The sequence below is a fragment of the Hemibagrus wyckioides genome, linkage group LG10 (assembly GCF_019097595.1).
Source record: "Hemibagrus wyckioides isolate EC202008001 linkage group LG10, SWU_Hwy_1.0, whole genome shotgun sequence".
Classification (NCBI taxonomy): domain Eukaryota; kingdom Metazoa; phylum Chordata; class Actinopteri; order Siluriformes; family Bagridae; genus Hemibagrus; species Hemibagrus wyckioides.
The window spans coordinates 2,306,777-2,327,500 of record NC_080719.1 but is presented as its reverse complement, the minus strand read 5'-3'; the positions used below and the strand labels follow the sequence as shown (position 1 = coordinate 2,327,500).

General features: G+C 42.6%; 1 protein-coding gene across 1 annotated transcript in view; it reads left to right on the top strand.

Moving 5' to 3' along the window:
- Window positions 1-20,080, top strand: part of tp53i11a (tumor protein p53 inducible protein 11a) — a 47,185-nt gene extending 27,105 nt beyond the window's left edge. The window contains exons 3-7 of the mRNA XM_058400804.1: window positions 7,803-7,861; window positions 8,098-8,146; window positions 9,147-9,237; window positions 12,390-12,491; window positions 13,878-20,080. Coding sequence (XP_058256787.1) covers window positions 7,803-7,861; window positions 8,098-8,146; window positions 9,147-9,237; window positions 12,390-12,491; window positions 13,878-14,011 — 435 coding nt within the window. The 3' untranslated portion in view covers window positions 14,012-20,080. The remainder of the gene's footprint in view (window positions 1-7,802; window positions 7,862-8,097; window positions 8,147-9,146; window positions 9,238-12,389; window positions 12,492-13,877) is intronic.
- Window positions 20,081-20,724: the final 644 nt, after the last annotated feature.

Sequence of the window (20,724 nt, the reverse complement as noted above, 5' to 3'; positions counted from 1 at the left end):
AACCTCTTCCGTTCTCGTGTAATTCCTTGTCTCCTCCAATCAGTCTAATTCTAATTTCTCCACTTCTGCCAAAATGGTCTTTACGTAAGAGAGAAAGCTTTTGGGCTTTTCTCTCACACACACACACACTCTCACACACACACACACTCTCTCACACATACACACACACACACGTGCCCAAGCTTTTATCCAAGCTCGATGGAGCGAGAGACGTGCAGCAGTCCTTCACTCTTGGACTTTAATGCGGCTTTGAGACGTGGCTGCAGTAACTGGAGCTTTTAACGCAGCTCTCCTTCCATCTTCAGAGAATTAATGAGAAAATAATAAAAAAGCCCAGCGTCAGGATCCTCTTTAATCTCTAATGGAGCAAATACTGGGTGCGCAAGGAAATCTGAATAATTGGTTACGAGCTCAACATTTTTGTTTTGAAAGAAAGACAGACAGACAAGCAGGCAGACAGGCAGGCAGAAAGACAGACCAACAGACAGACAGGCCGACCAACAGACAGACAAGCAGACAGGCAGAAAGACAGACCAACAGACAGACAAGCAGGCTGACAGGTAGGGAGAAAGACAGGCAGGAAGACAGACAAGAAAGCAGGCAGACAGAAAGACAGGCAGACGAGAGATATATACACTATACACACTCACAAAAAGTTAAGGATATTGGGCTTTTGGGTGAAATTTCAGGATGCACCTAAAATGCACTATAACCTTTCCAGGTGAACTTAATTTGACCTTCTCTACCCTTTTGAATGCACATGTCCAACTGTTCAGTGTTTCAGTACTTTCTGCAGAACTTGCTGTTCTCTAACAAGGTGCTTAACGGCAAAATTCACAACTGGTGTTTGATCCATGAATCCACCAATAAATTTTCTGGTTCCATTAGAATTGGTATTTAAACAGTCCTCTTCATCATGCTGTTCACATTTTGACATCATGAGACCAAGACCACACCTAACAACTGATCAACAGTACCTCGCTATTGTGAGGCTTCAAACAGGGTGTTCTCAGAGGGAAGTGGCCACTGAGCTTAGAGTGTCACAGAGTGTCATCAGGTTGCGACAGAGAGACTGGAAGTTGGACCGGGGAGCATTTACGCTGGACGAGGGACCGGTGGGCCTCAGTGCTGTTCTCTGATGAAAGTCGCTTCACGTTGAGCAGAAATGATGGCTGCCAAAGATGTTGGAGACGTCAAGGAGAGCGCTATGCATCAGCCACTGTTGTGGTGGTGTTACAGTCTGGGCAGGTGTGTCCACTCAATAGAGAACTGCCCTACATCTTGTGAATGGTACAGTGACAAGCTAATACTACCTGAATAACATCATTAATCCAGTCATTGTGCCCCTGCATGAACAACACAGGCCTAATTTCATCTTCATGGACGACAATGCTCCAGCTCATCGAGGTCACATTATTAGGGAACGGCTGCTGGAGGCTGGGGTACCTCAAATGGAGTGGCCTGCACTTTCTCCAGACCTGAATCCCATAGAAAACCTATGGGATCAGCCAAGTCGCCGTGTAGAGGCTCATAACCCTGCACCCCAGAACCTCAATGACCTGAGGGCCGCTCTTCAAGAAGAGTGGAATGCCATGCCTCAGCAGACAATAAGTCGACTCGTGAACAGCATGAGACGTCGTTGTCAAGCTGTAATTGATGGTCAAGGGCACATAAATTATTGAGACACTGTAGCGTGAACTTTTTACATTTTCCATAAATTTCACCCAAAAGCCAAATGTCCATCTATCTATCTATCTATCTATCTATCTATCTATCTATCGATAGACAGACAGACAGACAGACAGATAGATGGCAGAAAGACAGGCAGGCAGACAGAAAGACAGGCAGAATGACAGACAGGCAAAAAGTCAGGCAGAAAGACAGACAGGGAGATGGACAGACAGACAGGCAGAAGCTCTTCCCCCAAGAGAAGCTGACTATGAGGAAATGTTTATTTACAGAAAGACACACAGACAGACAGGCAAGCAGAGAGGCAGACAGACAAGTAGACAGAAAGACAGGCAGACAGAGAGACTGATAGATGAATGGACATTATATGTACACTATATTGCCAAAAGTATTCGCTCACCTGCCTTGACTCGCATATGAACTTAAGTGACATCCCATTCCTAATCCATAGGGTTCAATATGACGTCGGTCCACCCTTTGCAGCTATAACAGCTTCAACTCTTCTGGGAAGGCTGTCCACAAGGTTTAGGAGTGTGTTTATGGGAATTTTTGACCATTCTTCCAGAAGCGCATTTGTGAGGTCACACACTGATGTTGGACGAGAAGGTCTGGCTCTCAGTCTCCGCTCTAATTCATCCCAAAGGTGTTCTGTCGGGTTGAGGTCAGGACTCTGTGCAGGCCAGTCAAGTTCATCCACACCAGACTCTGTCATCCATGTCTTTATGGACCTTGCTTTGTGCACTGGTGCACAGTCATGTTGGAAGAGGAAGGGGCCAGCTCCAAACTGTTCCCACAAAGTTGGGAGCATGGAATTGTCCAAAATGTCTTGGTATGCTGAAGCATTCAGAGTTCCTTTCACTGGAACTAAGGGGCCAAGCCCAGCTCCTGAAAAACAACCCCACACCATAATCCCCCCTCCACCAAACTTTACACTTGGCACAATGCAGTCAGACAAGTACCGTTCTCCTGGCAACCGCCAAACCCAGACTCGTCCATCAGATTGCCAGATGGAGAAGCGCGATTCGTCACTCCAGAGAACGCGTCTCCACTGCTCTAGAGTCCAGTGGCGGCGTGCTTTACACCACTGCATCCGACGCTTTGCATTGCACTTGGTGATGTATGGCTTGGATGCAGCTGCTCAGCCATGGACGTGGCCTACCACTTCGTGGCTGAGTTGCTGTCATTCCCAAACACTTCCATGTTCTTATAATACAGCTGACAGTTGACTGCGGAATATTTAGGAGCGAGGAAATTTCACGACTGGATTTGTTGCACAGGTGGCATCCTATCACAGTTCCACGCTGGAATTCACTGAGCTCCTGAGAGCGACCCATTCTTTCACAAATGTTTGTAAAAACAGTCTGCATGCCTAGGTGCTTGATTTTATACACCTGTGGCCATGGAAGTGATTGGAACACCTGATTCTGATTATTTGGATGGGTGAGCGAATACTTTTGGCAATATAGTGTATATTTATGTTATAGAATAGCACTGTTTCTGGTGCGTGTCCTTGTCCTTTCATCCATATCTTTAGATAAAATCACAGAGTTTCTAAGGAATCACACTCATTACTTTCTCAGGCTTTTAACCTTCTCCCATTTCCACTACATCACTACAAGTCATTTTTTCCTCTCTTGACGTCAGGATGATATCAGTGAATCTGAATAGTTCTGAGATTATAATCCCAAGGGGCGGGACAAACTTCCAGTGTGTGTTTAGATTCTCTTCCTGCTGGAGAAGATCTGTCTCTTTTGAAAATGTCAGAAAAGCTTCACAAAGTCAGTTTGAGCGTTTAGAAGACGCTACACTCCTCTCCAGATACGATACGCTCCTCTCCAGATTCGCCCCGCTCCTCTCCAGATTCGCCCCGCTCCTCTCCAGATACGATACGCTCCTCTCCAGATTCGCCCCGCTCCTCTCCAGATACGATACGCTCCTCTCCAGATACGATACGCTCCTCTCCAGATACGATACGCTCCTCTCCAGATACGATACGCTCCTCTCCAGATTCGCCACGCTCCTCTCCAGATTCGCCACGCTCCTCTCCAGATACGATACGCTCCTCTCCAGATTCGCCCCGCTCCTCTCCAGATTCGCCCCGCTCCTCTCCAGATTCGCCCCGCTCCTCTCCAGATACGATACGCTCCTCTCCAGATACGATACGCTCCTCTCCAGATTCGCCCCGCTCCTCTCCAGATACGATACGCTCCTCTCCAGATTCGCCCCGCTCCTCTCCAGATACGATACGCTCCTCTCCAGATACGCCCCGCTCCTCTCCAGATACGCCCCGCTCCTCTCCAGATACGCCCCGCTCCTCTCCAGATACGATACGCTCCTCTCCAGATACGATACGCTCCTCTCCAGATACGATACGCTCCTCTCCAGATACGCCCCGCTCCTCTCCAGATACGATACGCTCCTCTCCAGATACGCCCCGCTCCTCTCCAGATACGCCCCGCTCCTCTCCAGATACGCCACGCTCCTCTCCAGATACGATACGCTCCTCTCCAGATACGATACGCTCCTCTCCAGATACGCCACGCTCCTCTCCAGATACGCCCCACTCCTCTCCAGATACGATACGCTCCTCTCCAGATACGATACGCTCCTCTCCAGATACGCCCCACTCCTCTCCAGATACGATACGCTCCTCTCCAGATACGCCCCGCTCCTCTCCAGATACGCCCCGCTCCTCTCCAGATACGATATGCTCCTCTCCAGATACGATACGCTCCTCTCCAGATACGTTACGCTCCTCTCCAGATACGATACGCTCCTCTCCAGATACGCCCCACTCCTCTCCAGATACGATACGCTCCTCTCCAGATACGCCCCACTCCTCTCCAGATACGCCCCGCTCCTCTCCAGATACGATACGCTCCTCTCCAGATACGCCCCACTCCTCTCCAGATACGATACGCTCCTCTCCAGATACGCCCCACTCCTCTCCAGATACGATACGCTCCTCTCCAGATACGCCCCACTCCTCTCCAGATACGATACGCTCCTCTCCAGATACGCCCCACTCCTCTCCAGATACGATACGCTCCTCTCCAGATACGCCCCACTCCTCTCCAGATACGATACACCCCGCTCCTCTCCAGATACGATACGCTCCTCTCCAGATACGATACGCTCCTCTCCAGATACGATACGCTCCTCTCCAGATACGCCACACTCCTCTCCAGATACGATACGCTCCTCTCCAGATACGATACACTCCTCTCCAGATACGCTCATATAAAAATTAAATGTAAATATAAAATATTAATATTTATATTAATAAGAATTGTTACAATTTTTTGTTTATTTATTTATTTTTCAGCCAATTTTTTTATTCATATTTTTTCAGCTGAATTTTTTTTTCTCAGACAAATTTTTCTAAATTTGTTTTTCTGCCAGATTTATTTATTCTTATTTTCTCAGACAAATTTATGAATCAATTTTTTTTTTAATCTCATAACTCGTTTATTTATTTATTTATTTATTTATTTATTTATTTATTTATTTATATTCAAGATTCAAGAAGCTTTATTGTCATTTCAACCACATATAGCTGACGCAGTACATAATGAAATGAAACAATGTTTCTCCAGGACCTGGTGCTACATAAACATACAACAACAAGTTCAACACAAAACACCACCACAGAGCTAGGACAGAAGTTTGTCTTAGCCACGTAAAGTGCACAGTGTGCAGCTAGGTGCAAACAGATCATAGACAAGACAGTGCAAAAGACAACACAAAAGAACACAGGACACTTAGCGCTGAAAAGAAAGAAAAGAACATGTGTGATGGAATGTAAGTGAAATAAAATAAGATAAAGTGAAATGATGTAAAAAAGTATTGTGCAAAAATATTGTGCAAAAATACAACAGCAGCGGTTGAGATTTATTTAAACATAAATATGACTATAGCAGCGGATGACAGGTTGAGGTAGTGCAATAAGTAATGAACAATATAAATTGTGTGTGCGTGTCCACACAGTCAAGAGAGAGTGTGTGTGTATCTGTGTGTGAGAGAGACAGAGAGTTGATATACAGTTCAGTCCTGAGTGAGAGAGTGTGTGTGTGTGTGTGTGAGAGAGAGAGAGAGAGAGTGTAGAACAGTTCAGTCCAGGGTGTTGAGCCTGATGGCTTGAAGAAAGAAACTGTTACACTGGTAAATGTCCGTGATAGAGGGGAGAGAGACTCTGATGATCTTCTCAGCTGTCCTCACTATCCCCTGAAGGGTCTTGTGATCGGAGACGGTGCAGTTCCCAAACCAGGCAGTAATGCAGCTGCTCAGGACGCTCTCCATGGTCCCTCTGTAGAACACAGTCAGGATGGGGGGAGGGAGATGGGCTTTCCTCAGCCTCCTCAGGAAATAGAGGCGCTGCTGGGCTTTCTTGGTGATGGAGCTGGTGTTGAGTGACCAGGTGAAGTTCTCCGCCAGATGGACACCAAGGAATTTGGTGCTCTTGGCGATCTCCACCGAGGATCTGTCGATGGACAGCGGAGAATGGTCACTCTGTGCTCTCCTGAAGTCAACAACCATGTCTTTAGTCTTGTCAACGTTCAGAGACAGGTTGTTGGCTCTACACCAGGCTGTTAGATGTTGCACCTCCTCTCTGTATGCTGACTCGTCGTTCTTGCTGATGAGACCCACCACGGTCGTGTCATCAGCGAACTTGACGATGTGGTTGGAGATGTGCATTGCTGCACAGTCGTGAGTCAGCAGAGTGAACAGCAGTGGACTGAGCACACAGCCCTGAGGAGCTCCAGTGCTCAGTGTGGTGGTGCTGGAGATACTGCTCCCGATCCGGACTGACTGAGGTCTCCCAGTCAGGAAATCCAGGATCCAGTTGCAGAGAGAGGTGTTCAGGCCCAGCAGGCTCAGCTTCTCAATCAGCTGCTGAGGGATGATTGTGTTGAATGCTGAACTGAAATCTATGAACAGCATTCGAACGTAGGAGTCATATCCCAGGTATTGGATCACTGACATTTTTGTGAACAAACTGCCAGCACAAATTATTAAAAAAATTTTTTTAATGATGCTTTATGTGAAAAATTTTTATTTATTAAAAATGTTTTGTGTACAAGTAAGATTAAGTACCAAAACTTTGTCACTATAACAGCAGGACATGGATTTGATACGGTCTGATCTCTGATCTGATCTCTGATGGGGACGATGCTGTTTTTTTGTAAATCAGCAACTTACAGAAACCATGTGCAGCGAGCGACGCCTCTGTGGTCAGATCCAGGGGAAAGGGGTTTTTTTTTGTTTTGTTTTGCTTTTTTTGTCTTCTTCTTTAACTCAGCAGTATGTTTTCACTTTCTCACACTTCTGAGTTCTACATAAAAACTCTACAGAATTAAATAATCTCATTAGAGCTGGATGATTGGATACGATATTTCTAATGATTTTTGTCCCAGTTCACTCTTCTGATGAATTTTTTTATTTACTTATTTTTATTTCTTTTATTGTATTTAATAAAAATACAAATTGACAGGATGCATCTGGTTTAATGATATGATTTTTTAGTATAGTTTTTTTTATTGTCATTCAGTCATTTTTTTTTTAACATTCAGAAAACATTACAAAAAAATGAGTGTTAATTATTAATAATAATAAATGACTTTTTATTTATAAATTAAAAAAAAAAATTATATATATATATATATATATATATATATATATATATATATATATATATATATATATATATATATATCAGTTTCCCAGAAATTAAATAATGTGTGTATATATATATATATATATATATATATATATATATATATATATATATATATATATATATATATATATATATATATATAAAATACATATGCAACATTACAAACGAAGCTCAGAAGAAAGCAAGAAAAATATCTATTTTTTTAAATATATTTTTAAAAAGAAAACTACATCCAGCTGAATATTTATCGGATAGTATGTATTTTATTTTTTTATTTTTAATCTGTTTGTCATTATGGGTCATTAAGGTGTAGATTGATTTCCAAAAGAAGGACATTAAAATTAAATTCATACAAGAAACTTGTGTAAAACACGCTGATGAAATGATCTGATCCTTCTGATTTTTTTTTTCTTTGATTTTTTTTAATTTTTTCCAGATCAGTCAAATGTTGGGTAACGAAATAAAATTTGCTGTACGAGAACCGATTGGCCTCCGGTAAGCTCCAACTCACCTGAGTTTACATGACTTTTTAAACTCAATACCATCCGTCTACATCTGTGTGTGTGTGAGTGAGTGTGAGAGAGAGAGTGAGACTGAGTGATCGAGCGAGAGTGAGTGTGTGTGTGTGAGAGAGTGATTGAGAGAGAGAGAGAAAGAGAGAGAGAGACTTTACACTCTTGAAATTGCATTTATTTATTTATGTATTAATCATGACGTATTTCTGGTTCCAGTCTCTGGATCTTCGTCTCGGCGGTTCTGTTCACAGCTACAGCTTTAGTGGTGAGTGTTTCTGCTCTAAACTCTCTGGATTGTTTAAACATGTCCAGGAGAAGCTTCACATACAGTATTGAAATTTAAACCAGGAAATGTGTGTGACCCTGTACATCGGTCATCTTTGATCATGCAGATGAGAGGAAAAAGCACTGCGTCTGCAGCATTAAGATTTAAGATGGACAGAAAATAAAATGGTCTTGTATCTCAGAATAATAATAAAAGAAAGATAATTCCTTATCCTGTTCCTTATCCTGTACAAGCCCTGATTTCAGAACAGAGCAACAAAACATCACACTGATGAAGCTGTGACACTTTTTAATGAGAAAAAATCCCAATAAACCCCATACTGGTTCTGATCAGCAGCTACTGGGGACTCATAACTGGCTTCCAGACAGACAGGCAGATAGAAAGACAGGCAGATAGAAAGATAGACAGACAGACAGACAGGAAAAGGATAGATAGATAGATAGATAGATAGATAGATAGACAGACAGACAGACAGACAGATAGAACTTTATTGTCATTGTAAAGTACTGGTACATAGCAGAAGAATAGCATTCAGCATCTACCAGAAGTGCAGACAGTAGAAATTGTAAGTGCAGATAAATAAAGCTTCGTCAGTTAGTGTGTGCAAGCGTGTGTGTGTGTGTGTGTGTGTATATATATGTCATATGTGTGTGTATGTTGTAAATTATATGTACAACAGAAATAATGGATAATAGAGATAATATACAGATATATGGTATATACACACATACATGTATTCAAATACGGATAGATAAAATAAATTTGTTGTGTATGTGATGGGCGTTGCGTGTGACTGGCCACGCCCCCATCTTCCCCACCTCAGAGTGATACTGTAGTCTAGTTTTGAACAGTATTACACAGGATCTCAGGAGCACACTGGAATGTTATGTTCTACACCATCAGCACTGATCTTCTCTGTACTGTGTGTGTGTGTGTGTGTGTGTGTGTGTGGGTGGGTGGGGGGGGGTGGATCTTTCAGGCTCTGGCTTTCCCCAGTCAACTCTACGAGATCGTCTTTGAGCTCAGCACCACCAGGATCTCCATCAGACTGTATGGAGGAGCGCTTCTCAGTAGGTTTTATTCATTTTTCCCTCGTCTGATTATGATGATAACAGGATCTGTGCTGGACGATGTCGCTGCTGAACAGATTGAGGCTCAGATTTTGACAGATTCGACTGCTGTTTAGTAAAAAGCTGAGAAAATGACGAGGCGAGACCATCGAGACCCCGATACTGAAATCCCACTCACGCTGACCTGTGAGGAACCTGAGCTCGACTCGGAGCTGGAGCAGATGTGAGGCAGAGAATTAGGATAACAGAAAACAGATAAATATTTATAAAACTTGAGTCTTTCAGGACTTTTCAGGTTTCCCAAACAAACACTGTACAGAAACACCACAGAACGTCAATAATAATAATAATAAGAAGAAGAAGAATGATACAAGTGTAGAGATGTTCCTAAGCCATTGTGATATAGATGGATGGATTAATGGACAGATGGATAGATAGATAGATGGATGGAAGGACTGACAGATGATAAATGGATAGATGGTTGAATAGGTATAAAGGGATAAATAGCTTGATAGATAGATAGATGGATAGATAGATAGATAGATAGATAGATAGATAGATAGATAGATAGATAGATAGATAGATAGATAGATAGATAGATAGATAGATAGATAGATAGACGGTTGAATATATAAAGGGATAGACATAGATTGATAGACAGACATAGATTGATAGACAGGCAGATGGATGGATGGATAGATAGATGGGTGGATAGATAGAGGGATGGGTGGATAGATAGATGGGTGGATTTATTGATTTTAAAATGGTGATGAAGTGTGAGAATGGAGATAAAGTCTTAAAGAAACCGATAAAAAGGGAAATAATTTAATTGAAGTGGTTTAAAGCGCAGTGTTTACTCGCCCTGTTCTTCTTCACTTCCTGCTGCATTTCTGTCACTTCCTGTCTCATCAGCTGTGTGTTGCTCTTCTGATATTTTCCTCCCTCACTCCTGCTCTGTGACAGATGTGTGTCTCTGACGCTCCTCACACTGTTCAGGCGAGTGACAGGAATGTCGGCTCGTCTCATTACCTCTCACAGGGCTCCGGATTCACACTGAATATTTTCAGGCTGCGAGACGAGACGAGATGAGACGAGAGATGCCCCGTTTATTATTTTTCTTTCTTTCTTTTCTCTGCTGAATGAATGGCAGATTGTGAGCGGTATAAATATTTGAAAGCCTGCGCTTTTTAAAAATGGATGACTCCGTACGGTTCCCGCGAGCTCTCACGCAGAGCCGAGTCGCAGCAGTGGGTTTAATAACAGCAGCATCCCCCCACTAATCCCGGGTCATTTTCGGGAGGCAGCACTAATCAAACCCCGCAGGACGTCCAGTAACTGAGCAGAAGATTACAATGTTTTGGAAAGAGGGGGTGAATATTTCCTCCAAGTATAAACCTGAGAACTGATTATAAAAACAACTCTGTATTTTTCACACATGGAGAGAGAGAGAGGGAGCGAGAGGAAGATAGAGGATGAGGGAGAGAGACAAGGAGTGAGAGAGAGAGAGAGAGAGAGAGGGGGAGAGAGAGAAAGGAAGGAAGATAGATAGATAGATAGATAGAGAGAGAGCAAGGGGAAGAGAAGAAAGGGAGAGAGAGAGAGAGGGTGGAAGGAAGAAAGAGAGGGAGAGAGAGCAAGGGGAGAGAAAAAGAGGGGAGAGAGAGAGAGGAAGAAAGATAGAGGGAGAGAGAGGGGGGGGAGATGGGGAGGGAGAAAGAGAAAGGAAGGTAGAAAGGGTGGGAAAGAAAGGGAGAGAGAGAGGAAGGAAAAGAGAGAGAGAGAGAGAGGAAGGAAGAAAGAAAGAGAGGGTGAGGGGAGAGAGGAATTGAGAAAGAGATGGGGGAGAGAAGGGGAGAGAGGGAGAGAGAAAGGAAAAGAGAGAGATCGAGGTAGAGAGAGAGGGAAAGAAAGGAAGACAGTGATGGGGAGAGAGAGAGAAAGAAAAAAAGATAGAGATAGGGGAGAGAGAGAGAGAGAGAGAAAGGAAGAGAAAGAAATAGGTGCAGTGCTTTTTCCTCTCATCTGTTTAGATTCTGTCGTTCCTCAGGGTGCACATGCAGAATGGAGCTCTAATGGGATTATATTCACATTTTTATCAGAGACTCAGCAGGTTCAGCATGAGCACACTGGCTGCTTTAACCCTTTCATTCCCTCAGCTTCCACCATGAACTCTCTACTGATCAAAATAATATAAATAATATAGAAATCCGCTTCTTTTTCCCCATTTCATCGAAAATCAGAAAACCCATCAAAATCAGTAAATGTAAAAAAAATCCCAAAATTATTCCTTTTTCGCATCTAATCCTAAACATACAGAATCCGAAATCTGAGATTAAATACGTAAATATTTCTGTTCCGCACTCCGACAAACGCTGAAGCTGTTTTAAAAGTATTTTAATTTACTGAAGCACAAAAATATATAAATTATTTAAGTTCTGAAACACCAGTCAGAGATGTTCATGTATTTTTCTAGAATCGGCATTTTACAATTGTTTACAATTGTTTCAGCATTTCAGGAATAATCTTCTAATCTTTCCTCACTCGTGATATTCCCAGACACGGACAATCCGCTTATTACTAATCCATATTTGGAATATTAGTGATATTTACACGCAGCCAATTTGCAGGTTTGTGGGGTTATTTTCAGTGCTTCATGCATGAAAGGGTTAATGTAACCAGCCTGGGCATGCTTGCATTTTTTTAGCTCTCATGTTACGTAACTATCCCTGCATGAACCTCGGATCCTCAGGCGGCTAGGTTGATCTTTATTTCATAACGGGCGCAAAGCACGGTGCTCACGGATCACGCGAAAGCCGGTCAGAGCGGCACGTGAGACGTCCAGGGCCTGAGATAATCTTGGTGCCAGATGGTTTATGGAAGCCAGCAGAGAAGCAGCAGCTGGTCTCCATGTTCTCCATATCCTCAGTTATGGGAGGAGATCAGAGGGATTCTCCACGTGTTCCTCAGCCCGTAGGCTAGATCATCAAAAAGCCCACGCATCTCAGACTCCAGCTTCCGATCTCAAGCCCGCGTGTTTGGTCTGCTGTAACACGAACGCTTTATACCATGTGTGATGATGATCTTCTTCATGATGTACTAATCAGAGATTAGTGTTTGACCCTCAGCGGTTGTGTTTGACCTTTTCTCAACAGGTATCTCGTTAATCCTGTGGAATGGCCTCTACACGGCAGAGAAGGTCATCATCCAGTGGACTCTGCTCACTGAAGCCTGCTACCTGGGTGTACAGTTCCTCGGTAAGATGAAGGTCCAGCATAAGAGTGTTTTATCCATAATTTATAGTCCATAGTTTTCTTTTACAAACCTACATTTTATTGCCAAAGGTTTTGGGACACCCCTCCAAATCATTGAATTCAGGGGTTGTTTTTCAGGGGTTGGGCTCGGCCCCTTAGTTTCAGTGAAAGGAACTCTTAATGCACAAGTTTGGTGTGGAGGAACTTGACTGGCCTGCACAGAGTCCTGACCTCAACCCCATAGAACACTTTTGGGATGAATTAGAGTGGAGACTGTGAGCCAGACCTTCTCGTCCAACATCAGTGCCTGACCTCACAAATGCGCTTCTAGAGGAACGGTCAAAAATTCCCATAAACACACTCCTAAACCTTGTGGAAAGCCTTCCCAGAAGAGTTGAAGGTGTTATAGCTGTAAAGGGCGGGACAACTCCATATTACATTCATGTGCAGGTAAAGGCCAGACTCTGTGCAGGCCAGTCAAGTTCCTCCACACCACACTCACTCATCCATGTCTTTATGGACCTTGCTTTGGTCACTGGTGTGCAGTCATGTTGGAACAGGAAGGGGTCATCCAAGGTGTCCCAAAAGTTTTGCCAATAAAGTGTATATAAGGAGTAACACCCTTCGTGCTGTGATGTAATAGCAAAATAATCAGCAATGCCAATTTTATTGCACGTTTTATCCATTTATTGTTACGTTGTTAAAACATTATATAGCAGCTATAAACACACATTTCCTCACCTGCTTCACTTTTATTCTCTCTCTTAACGTTAAAAATCTTTCACGTCTTCTCCTCTGACTCGTTCCATTACAGTCTGTTTATTTCAGCAGAAAATCCACCGTACGGTACGAGCCCCTGCTATAACAAGTCGTTGGTATAGAAAGGATCAGAAGGAGATTATAAATGTATATAAAGTTATGATGTAAAGCTGCACGACTATCAGAGCTGCTGTTGTAGAAAATTCAATCCCTTTAATTCTGACCAATCACAATCCAGACCTCGGGACCACATTTACATATTTGATGAATATTCATAAAAAAGTTTTTGAGAGGAGGTTTAAAGAGTCGTGTTTTGGACGTGTTTTGACTTAATGCCTAATTCTGTCTGTCTCTCAGCTCTCTCTCTCTCTCTCTCTCTCTCTCACACACACACTATTCCACCCCGTTTTCTGTAAACAGACAGCATTACAGCGCCCTCTGCTGGTTTCAGTGTTAATCGCCGCTGCACATTATCACAAGCACAGGAAGGCGACGTAATGATGTCATGACCTACATTCACACAGCACTCGGGCTCTCAGCCTTCTGGCTGAGGAACGTGTTTCATTTTCACTTGGCTTCTCCTTTTGTGTCACGTGAGCCATGTGTCTAACACCAATCATTTCTTCACAGTGACGTCAGTCTCGCTCCTGGAAATGGGAACGCTGTCCAATGGAGCCGTTCTGCTCCTCCTCAGCGACGTTGTCTTCCTGGTCATCACCCTGTCCTACTATGGTCAGCTCAGCCGTCGACCCAAGAAGATCTGAGACTCGAAGACTCGTCCGTCCATCTTTGTGTGTGTGTGTGTGTGTGTGTGTGTGAATACTGAGTGCACATTACAGGATTGACATGTTTACAAGATCAGTGATTCCGCTCACATGAGTCGTGTTGGTTTATTTTATCATTACACAAATTAAACCTGATGTTTATCGCATCTACGTGAATCTCAGAAGTTTTCTCAGCTCAGACGCTGAACTTCTTCTAAACCCGTCCGTAATTCAGCCTCGGATGTCGATATGAGCCCCTATCAGGACGTTTATATATGATATCGCTATACTGTATAACAAAATATTCAGTTTTGTCAGAAAATATTACCAAAGAGCCATGAGATGATGTTTTGTATTATAATGAATTTAAATATATATGAAAAGGAAAGGGTGCATGAATGGTACAAAAATTTCGATTTCAACATTCAGAGACATAAAAACACAAACGCTTCAGTCGTTTATCTGGTTTGAAGTCAGCTTTAATCTTCTTTTTCATATTCAGTCATCGGATTTGACATTTTATTTACTTATAAATATTTAAAAAATTGTTCTAGATATGTTATCTGGGGATGTCATAGCTAAGTGGTTTTGAGAGAGAGAGAGAGAGATGGACTACTGACCAGTAGGTTTTGAGAGAGAGAGAGAGAGAGAGAGAGAGATGGACTACTGACCAGAAGGTTTTGAGAGAGAGAGAGATGGACTACTGATCAGAAGGTTTTGAGAGAGAGAGAGATGGACTACTGATCAGAAGGTTTTGAGAGAGAGAGAGAGAGAGAGAGATGGACTACTGATCAGAAGGTTTTGAGAGAGAGAGAGATGGACTACTGATCAGAAGGTTTTGAGAGAGAGAGAGAGATGGACTACTGATCAGAAGGTTTTGAGAGAGAGAGAGAGATGGACTACTGATCAGAAGGTTTTGAGAGAGAGAGAGAGATGGACTACTGATCAGAAGGTTTTGAGAGAGAGAGAGAGATGGACTACTGATCAGAAGGTTTTGAGAGAGAGAGAGAGAGAGAGAGATGGACTACTGATCAGAATGTTGTGAGTTTGAATCCCCTGTCCACTAACTTACTTGTCAAGGTGTTGGGTTACTGATCAGAAGGCTGAGCGAGAGAGATGGGCTGCTGATCAGAAGGTAGAGAGAGAGAGAGAGAGAGAGAGAGTTCGAATCCCATGTCCACCAAGCTGCTACTGCTGGGCCCTTGACCAAGGCCCTTAACCCTCACTTGTATACAGTGAGGTAAAATTGTTAGTCGCTCTGGATAACGGTGTCTGCTATAAGCCAGAAATGTAAATACACATAGTGTGTGCTTGTTTGATTGATTATAGCTGTCCAGCTCTCTCTCTCTTTCTCTCTCTCTTTTTAAAAAAAACTATTTTCCGCTCTACCCCGTCTCTCCGGTCCCTCGACTCCAAGCAAGATCCGTTTTTAGGATCGTCTCTTCGACGCTCTGCTCCTGACCTACTTCCTCTTCTGCTGAGTGTCTCGGTCCTACATGACACACACTGTTTCACACGCACGCTAAACCTCACCTCAGCTTATAGACACGATCACAGCATTAATCATTCGTTCAGAGTTTAGAGACATGAACAGGACGGTCCGAGATTCCTCAGAGATTCACGTGCATGCAATAACAAGTCAGGAAAAACACTTAAAAGCTCTCCGGGACAAAATAAATGATCAGTGTCTATGAACAGCGGCGCTTTATTTAGCTCTGTCGGTAAATGACCGGCATTTGAGGTCACTTTATGTTCCACACAACACAACGCAGAGTCTCCTAGAGTGATGTCTTAAGGCGTGTAGGACCTTTTCATTCAGAAAGACTTCCTGTAAAATAAGCACTTCAGTTTGATGGAAATCTTATGGCATTGTTTGGAAGAGCTGGATCGCACCCATGCCGTAAACATGAGGTAAAATTTACAGGAAAAGTCTCAAAAGCACTGACCGACTTCACAAAAATAAAACTGATGAAACCAAGTATTACAGAAGATTTTTTTAATCTTCCAAGACTGAAATCGAATTGTGCAAGCTTTTTTTTTCAGACTGATCGTCCTTTATCACTTCCTTTTTTTATTTTTATTTTTAAATAAATTGCATAATCCTGTACTGTGTGCTCGGTTTCTTGAGGCTGTTTTTACACTTGGCCTGGTGTTTTTATTTTTACCCCACAGCACATGTCACAGGTCATGTTATCTCAGCTGCTTTTAAAAGGCGCTGATGATGCTGCCGGGGTTTTTTTTTTTTCTTTGGTCACTGTAGAGCTTCCACAAGTCCGGGACCATATGAGGAGATCATATGAGATCATATGAGGAGATTAGCAGGTCAGTTAGTTTCTCTTGATTTCCTGCCTCCAGATTTACAGCCAAGACTAGCAACCTCTTCATGTCTAGAATTCCTCCCATCCTTATTTCATCTGATTAGCCAGAACCAGAAATCTGACCTACACGGCGAGTCCGAGTGTGAAAGCAGCCTCACGACATTCTCGGTTTACTGTAGCTCTATCTATCTATCAGGACCAAAACGATATCCGATGCGTGTAGCAGCTCGTCTCTCCGGACGCTTTCACTTTCGTCTTGCGATGGCATGTCTTACACGGAGCGGCCAGTTTGGGAAATTCCGCTTCAGGGCTTGTTTTCAGGTGTTTTCCCTCCATCATGATCTCATTTGTTGATCTCAGTGTTAGTGCACAGGGTAAAAAATAAAAAACTTTCCGTGTTAAGAGATTTATTTTTCAATCGTTAGAGGGTTTGTGTATAGCAAGCTGTACCTTTATCCAGTGTGTGACTTCAGACCTGCTCACCTTTATGTACAGGTTCTCCAGGAAAGCGCTATCCGCCCTCTTCCGCATACATGACCTCACGCTATTGGTTAGTATCGCTTTGATTGACAGGGGAGACAGAGTTATGCCCCTGATGACCGAGGTATCGTTTGTAACATCCGATACAGGTCACGACTACAGGTCACGACCTTCATTTTTGTCCATTCTCAATGAACCAGAGATCTGGAATGACTGACAGCTGCGTAGATACTTCAAACTCTCTAATATGAACAGACTTGAGAAGCCCCGCCCCCTTTCCCCAATTTATTATCTTACCTTCTTTGACGGTGAATATCTGCAGTTCATTGACAGGAGATCTACCAGCAACATTAGACAACCTGAGTTACTGTGTTAGGCTGTTTTCATCGCTAAATTTTAACGATACGTCGTTTTAACGGTAACGATCTTTAGAAGGTACTTAAATGCAATAGTACACCAATCAGGCATAACATTATGACCAGTGAGAGGCGAAGTGAATAAGACTGATGATCTCATCATGGCACCTGTTAGTGGGTGGGATATATTAGGCAGCAAGTCCTCAAAGTTGATGTGTTGGAAGCAGGAAAAATGGACAAGTGTAAGGATTTGAGCGAGTTTGACGAAGGACCAAATTGTGATGCTAGACCACTGGATCAGAGCATCTCCAAAACTGCAGCTCTTGGGGGGTGTTCCCGGTCTGCAGTGGTCAGTATCTATGGTCCAAAAGTGCTCCAAGGAAGGAACAGTGGTGAATTGGGTCAGGGGCGGCCAAGGCTCGCTGATGCACGTTTGGAGTGAAGGCTGGACCGTGTGATCCGATCCAACAGACGAGCTACTGTTGCACAGATTGCTGTTAATGCTGGTTCTGATAGAAAGGGGTCAGAATACACAGTGCAGGACGGGTTTCGGCAGCAACCAACACAATATTACAATAAGCAGGTGGTCATAATGTTACGCCTGATCAGTGTATATATGCTAAACTAATAAAAAAAATCAGTTTTATGTTTAATGTAAACGCTCAAAGTTTCACATCCATGTTACGCTTTGTTTTTTTTCTAGAATGTTTCCACGTTAAACACGTGACTCTGTGTTATTCCTCTGGAAGGTTGGCAGGTCTGATGGGCTTGAAATCTTTAATATTTACATCTGAAATATATTCATGTATATATATCGATCGTCACGACGACCATTGGGGTAGATCCGATGATGTCATTTTGCGTAAGCGATCAGACGATGATGGCGCTAGGACGTAGCTTTGGAGCACGAGCTTCGGAGCGCTGCTCCCCGACGCAGAGAACAGTTTCTACCTTCTTTACTTCAGCTCTTTCCATTAATAAGGATTTTTTTGCGATTAACACCGAGCTCGGATCCGGATAGAGCTCCGATGGGTTTTTTTTATTATTATTATTTGTTTGTTTTGGAGGCGGGGTTTAATGTAAACCCTGTATGTAAACATATAAAACACTTTTTTCTTTTCTTTTCTTCTGGAGATCGTTCTGCGTGTAGTGGTAGCAGTAACACATGTAGCATTAATGGAATCTATTAACACGCTTTTACTTTCTTTAACACTTTCTTTAACTCTTTAGCGCTCTAATTCTTCCCACGTCAATATTTATATCATTTCAGAACCTATCGATCTCCTGCTGCTCATGAAGAATTGAGCGTTTTTGTTTTTTATTTTTGGACTAGAATGATACAATTAAAACTGTTCAATTTGTCCTTAATTGTCGTAATTAAATCATCTGCTTTTTTTGTTTTTAATTGATTATAATTCTGACTCACCTGTTCAGAAAATTGTAAAAAAAAAAAAAAAAAAAAAAAAAAGAAGCAGTATTTTTGTTTTACTTTTTATCCGCCGATTTCTAATGAACACACATTTTTATTTCCTTTACTTTATTTATTTATTTTTTTGTAAATTTATATATTTTTTTCCTCCCAATCCACAGCCATGCTCTCTGAATGTACTACTGTGTTTTTTTGTTTTTGTTTTTTTCACAAGAAAGAGTTTAAATCTCAACTAAAAAAGAAAAACGTGTATAAATAAAATAACATTGACTTTAAATCGAAGTAGAGTTTTAATAACCAGGAAGTGTTTCATCGTTTCTTCTTCAGTCCACGTGTGAATGAATAAATACATTAGCATGATGGTACATATTAGCATTCCTGTTCTCCGACCCACATGTTTCCGGCGATCGTGAAGCGCTTCTAGGAAACGATCCGCCTTGAACCGTAACCAAAAATTTCGCCGTATATATATATATATATATATATATATATATATATATATATATATATATATATTCAGTTTCAATTATTATTATTGTGTTAGCGTTTATGTTAGCATCTTGTGTGCGGCGATGCGGCTAATTCGATCGCCTCGTGTTTTTTTGTTTGGAGAGAAAACCAATTTTCTGTACATACTACATGGAGTTGTGTACATACTTTTGTAGCCAGAATGTGAAGTGCTTCAGAAATAAATCACGCTTTCCCAAAAGCCTTCAGCGTTCACGTGAGTTTTCTTTCCTTACACATTCCTCGGAATATGAGCTAGCAAAAGAGATACACATTCCTCAGAACATGTGCTAGCGACAGAATTCCTGATTTATTTGTTTAACCCGAGCTTTTTTTTTACAGGAACACGGCTTCACTGAAATCACCCTCTGTATTAATAGCCACGCGGAGGAAGCGCAGAGTCACAGTGATGGATGTCTTCTCTTCCCAGATCTTTCCAGGAGTTCCCAGCTCCTGATAACTTTCCAGCAATCGCTCCTGGAGCTCCGCCTCGTTCCTGAGTCAGGATGCACTGACTGAAGATGAAGAGTGATGACCTCACACAGGGGCTTTTCCTCATCCTGTCCAGGAGGGTGGGGCTGATGAGAGAAAAGAATAATCATCTCTCTCTCTCTCTCTCTCTCTCTCTCTCTCTCTCTCTCTCTCTCTTTCTTTATCTCTCTCTCCATCTTTTACTCCATCTCACTATTTCATTCTCTTGCTCTCCCACTCTCCATCCCTCTCTATCTCTCTTATCTTTCCCTGACCTCTCTTTTTCAATTTTTCACTCCATCTCCCTCTATATCACTCACTCTTTCTGTCCACTCCTCTCACACACTGGTTTAGTTTATTTATATATATCCTATGACAGCTACCAATCCGAGAGGGAGAATAGATATCATGTACTTCCTCTGAGACACAGGAAGTAATCAGATGCATCTTTTCAAAACTTCCTACACAACCTGGAGAAAACCTGCTGTCCACAATGAGAGAGATGAGAGAGAGAGAGAGAGAGAGAGAGAAAGAAACAAAAGAGAGACAGTGACAAGAGACAGAGAGAGATACAAGAGAGAGAGACAAGGGAGATAGAAGAGACAAAGACAGAGAGAGATACAAGAGAGAGACACAGAGAAACAGCAGCAAGAGAGAGAGACAGCAACAGGAGAGAGAAACAGAGAAACAACGACGAGACGAGAGAGACAGTGACGAGAGAGAGACAGCAATGAGGGAGACAATGACAAGAGAGAGAGAGACAGGCGAGAAAGAGAGATAGAGACAGAGAGAGACAAACTTGTGATCTCTCACAACCCCAACATCTTTATTTAAAACATTCACACTGGTTAACCGTTTCCTAAATTACCCACAATGCCATTCGACTACTCATCTCTATATATAGAGCTCGATGCAGCGGCGCTTTAGTCTTGCAGTGTACATTTAATCTGAATTCTCCGCTCGAACCTCCTCTTCCAAAGTTTCACTGCATTCTGGGACGTTCTGATCGAACCCTTGCTTTAATGACTGCTAGAGATCCACTGTATGTTAGCAATAGCAAGACACCCTGTGACGTCAGAGAGAGACACAAACCGCTAAACTCTGACAGGAATGCAGAAGTTCATTTTGCAACAGAATCATTAACCACATCAC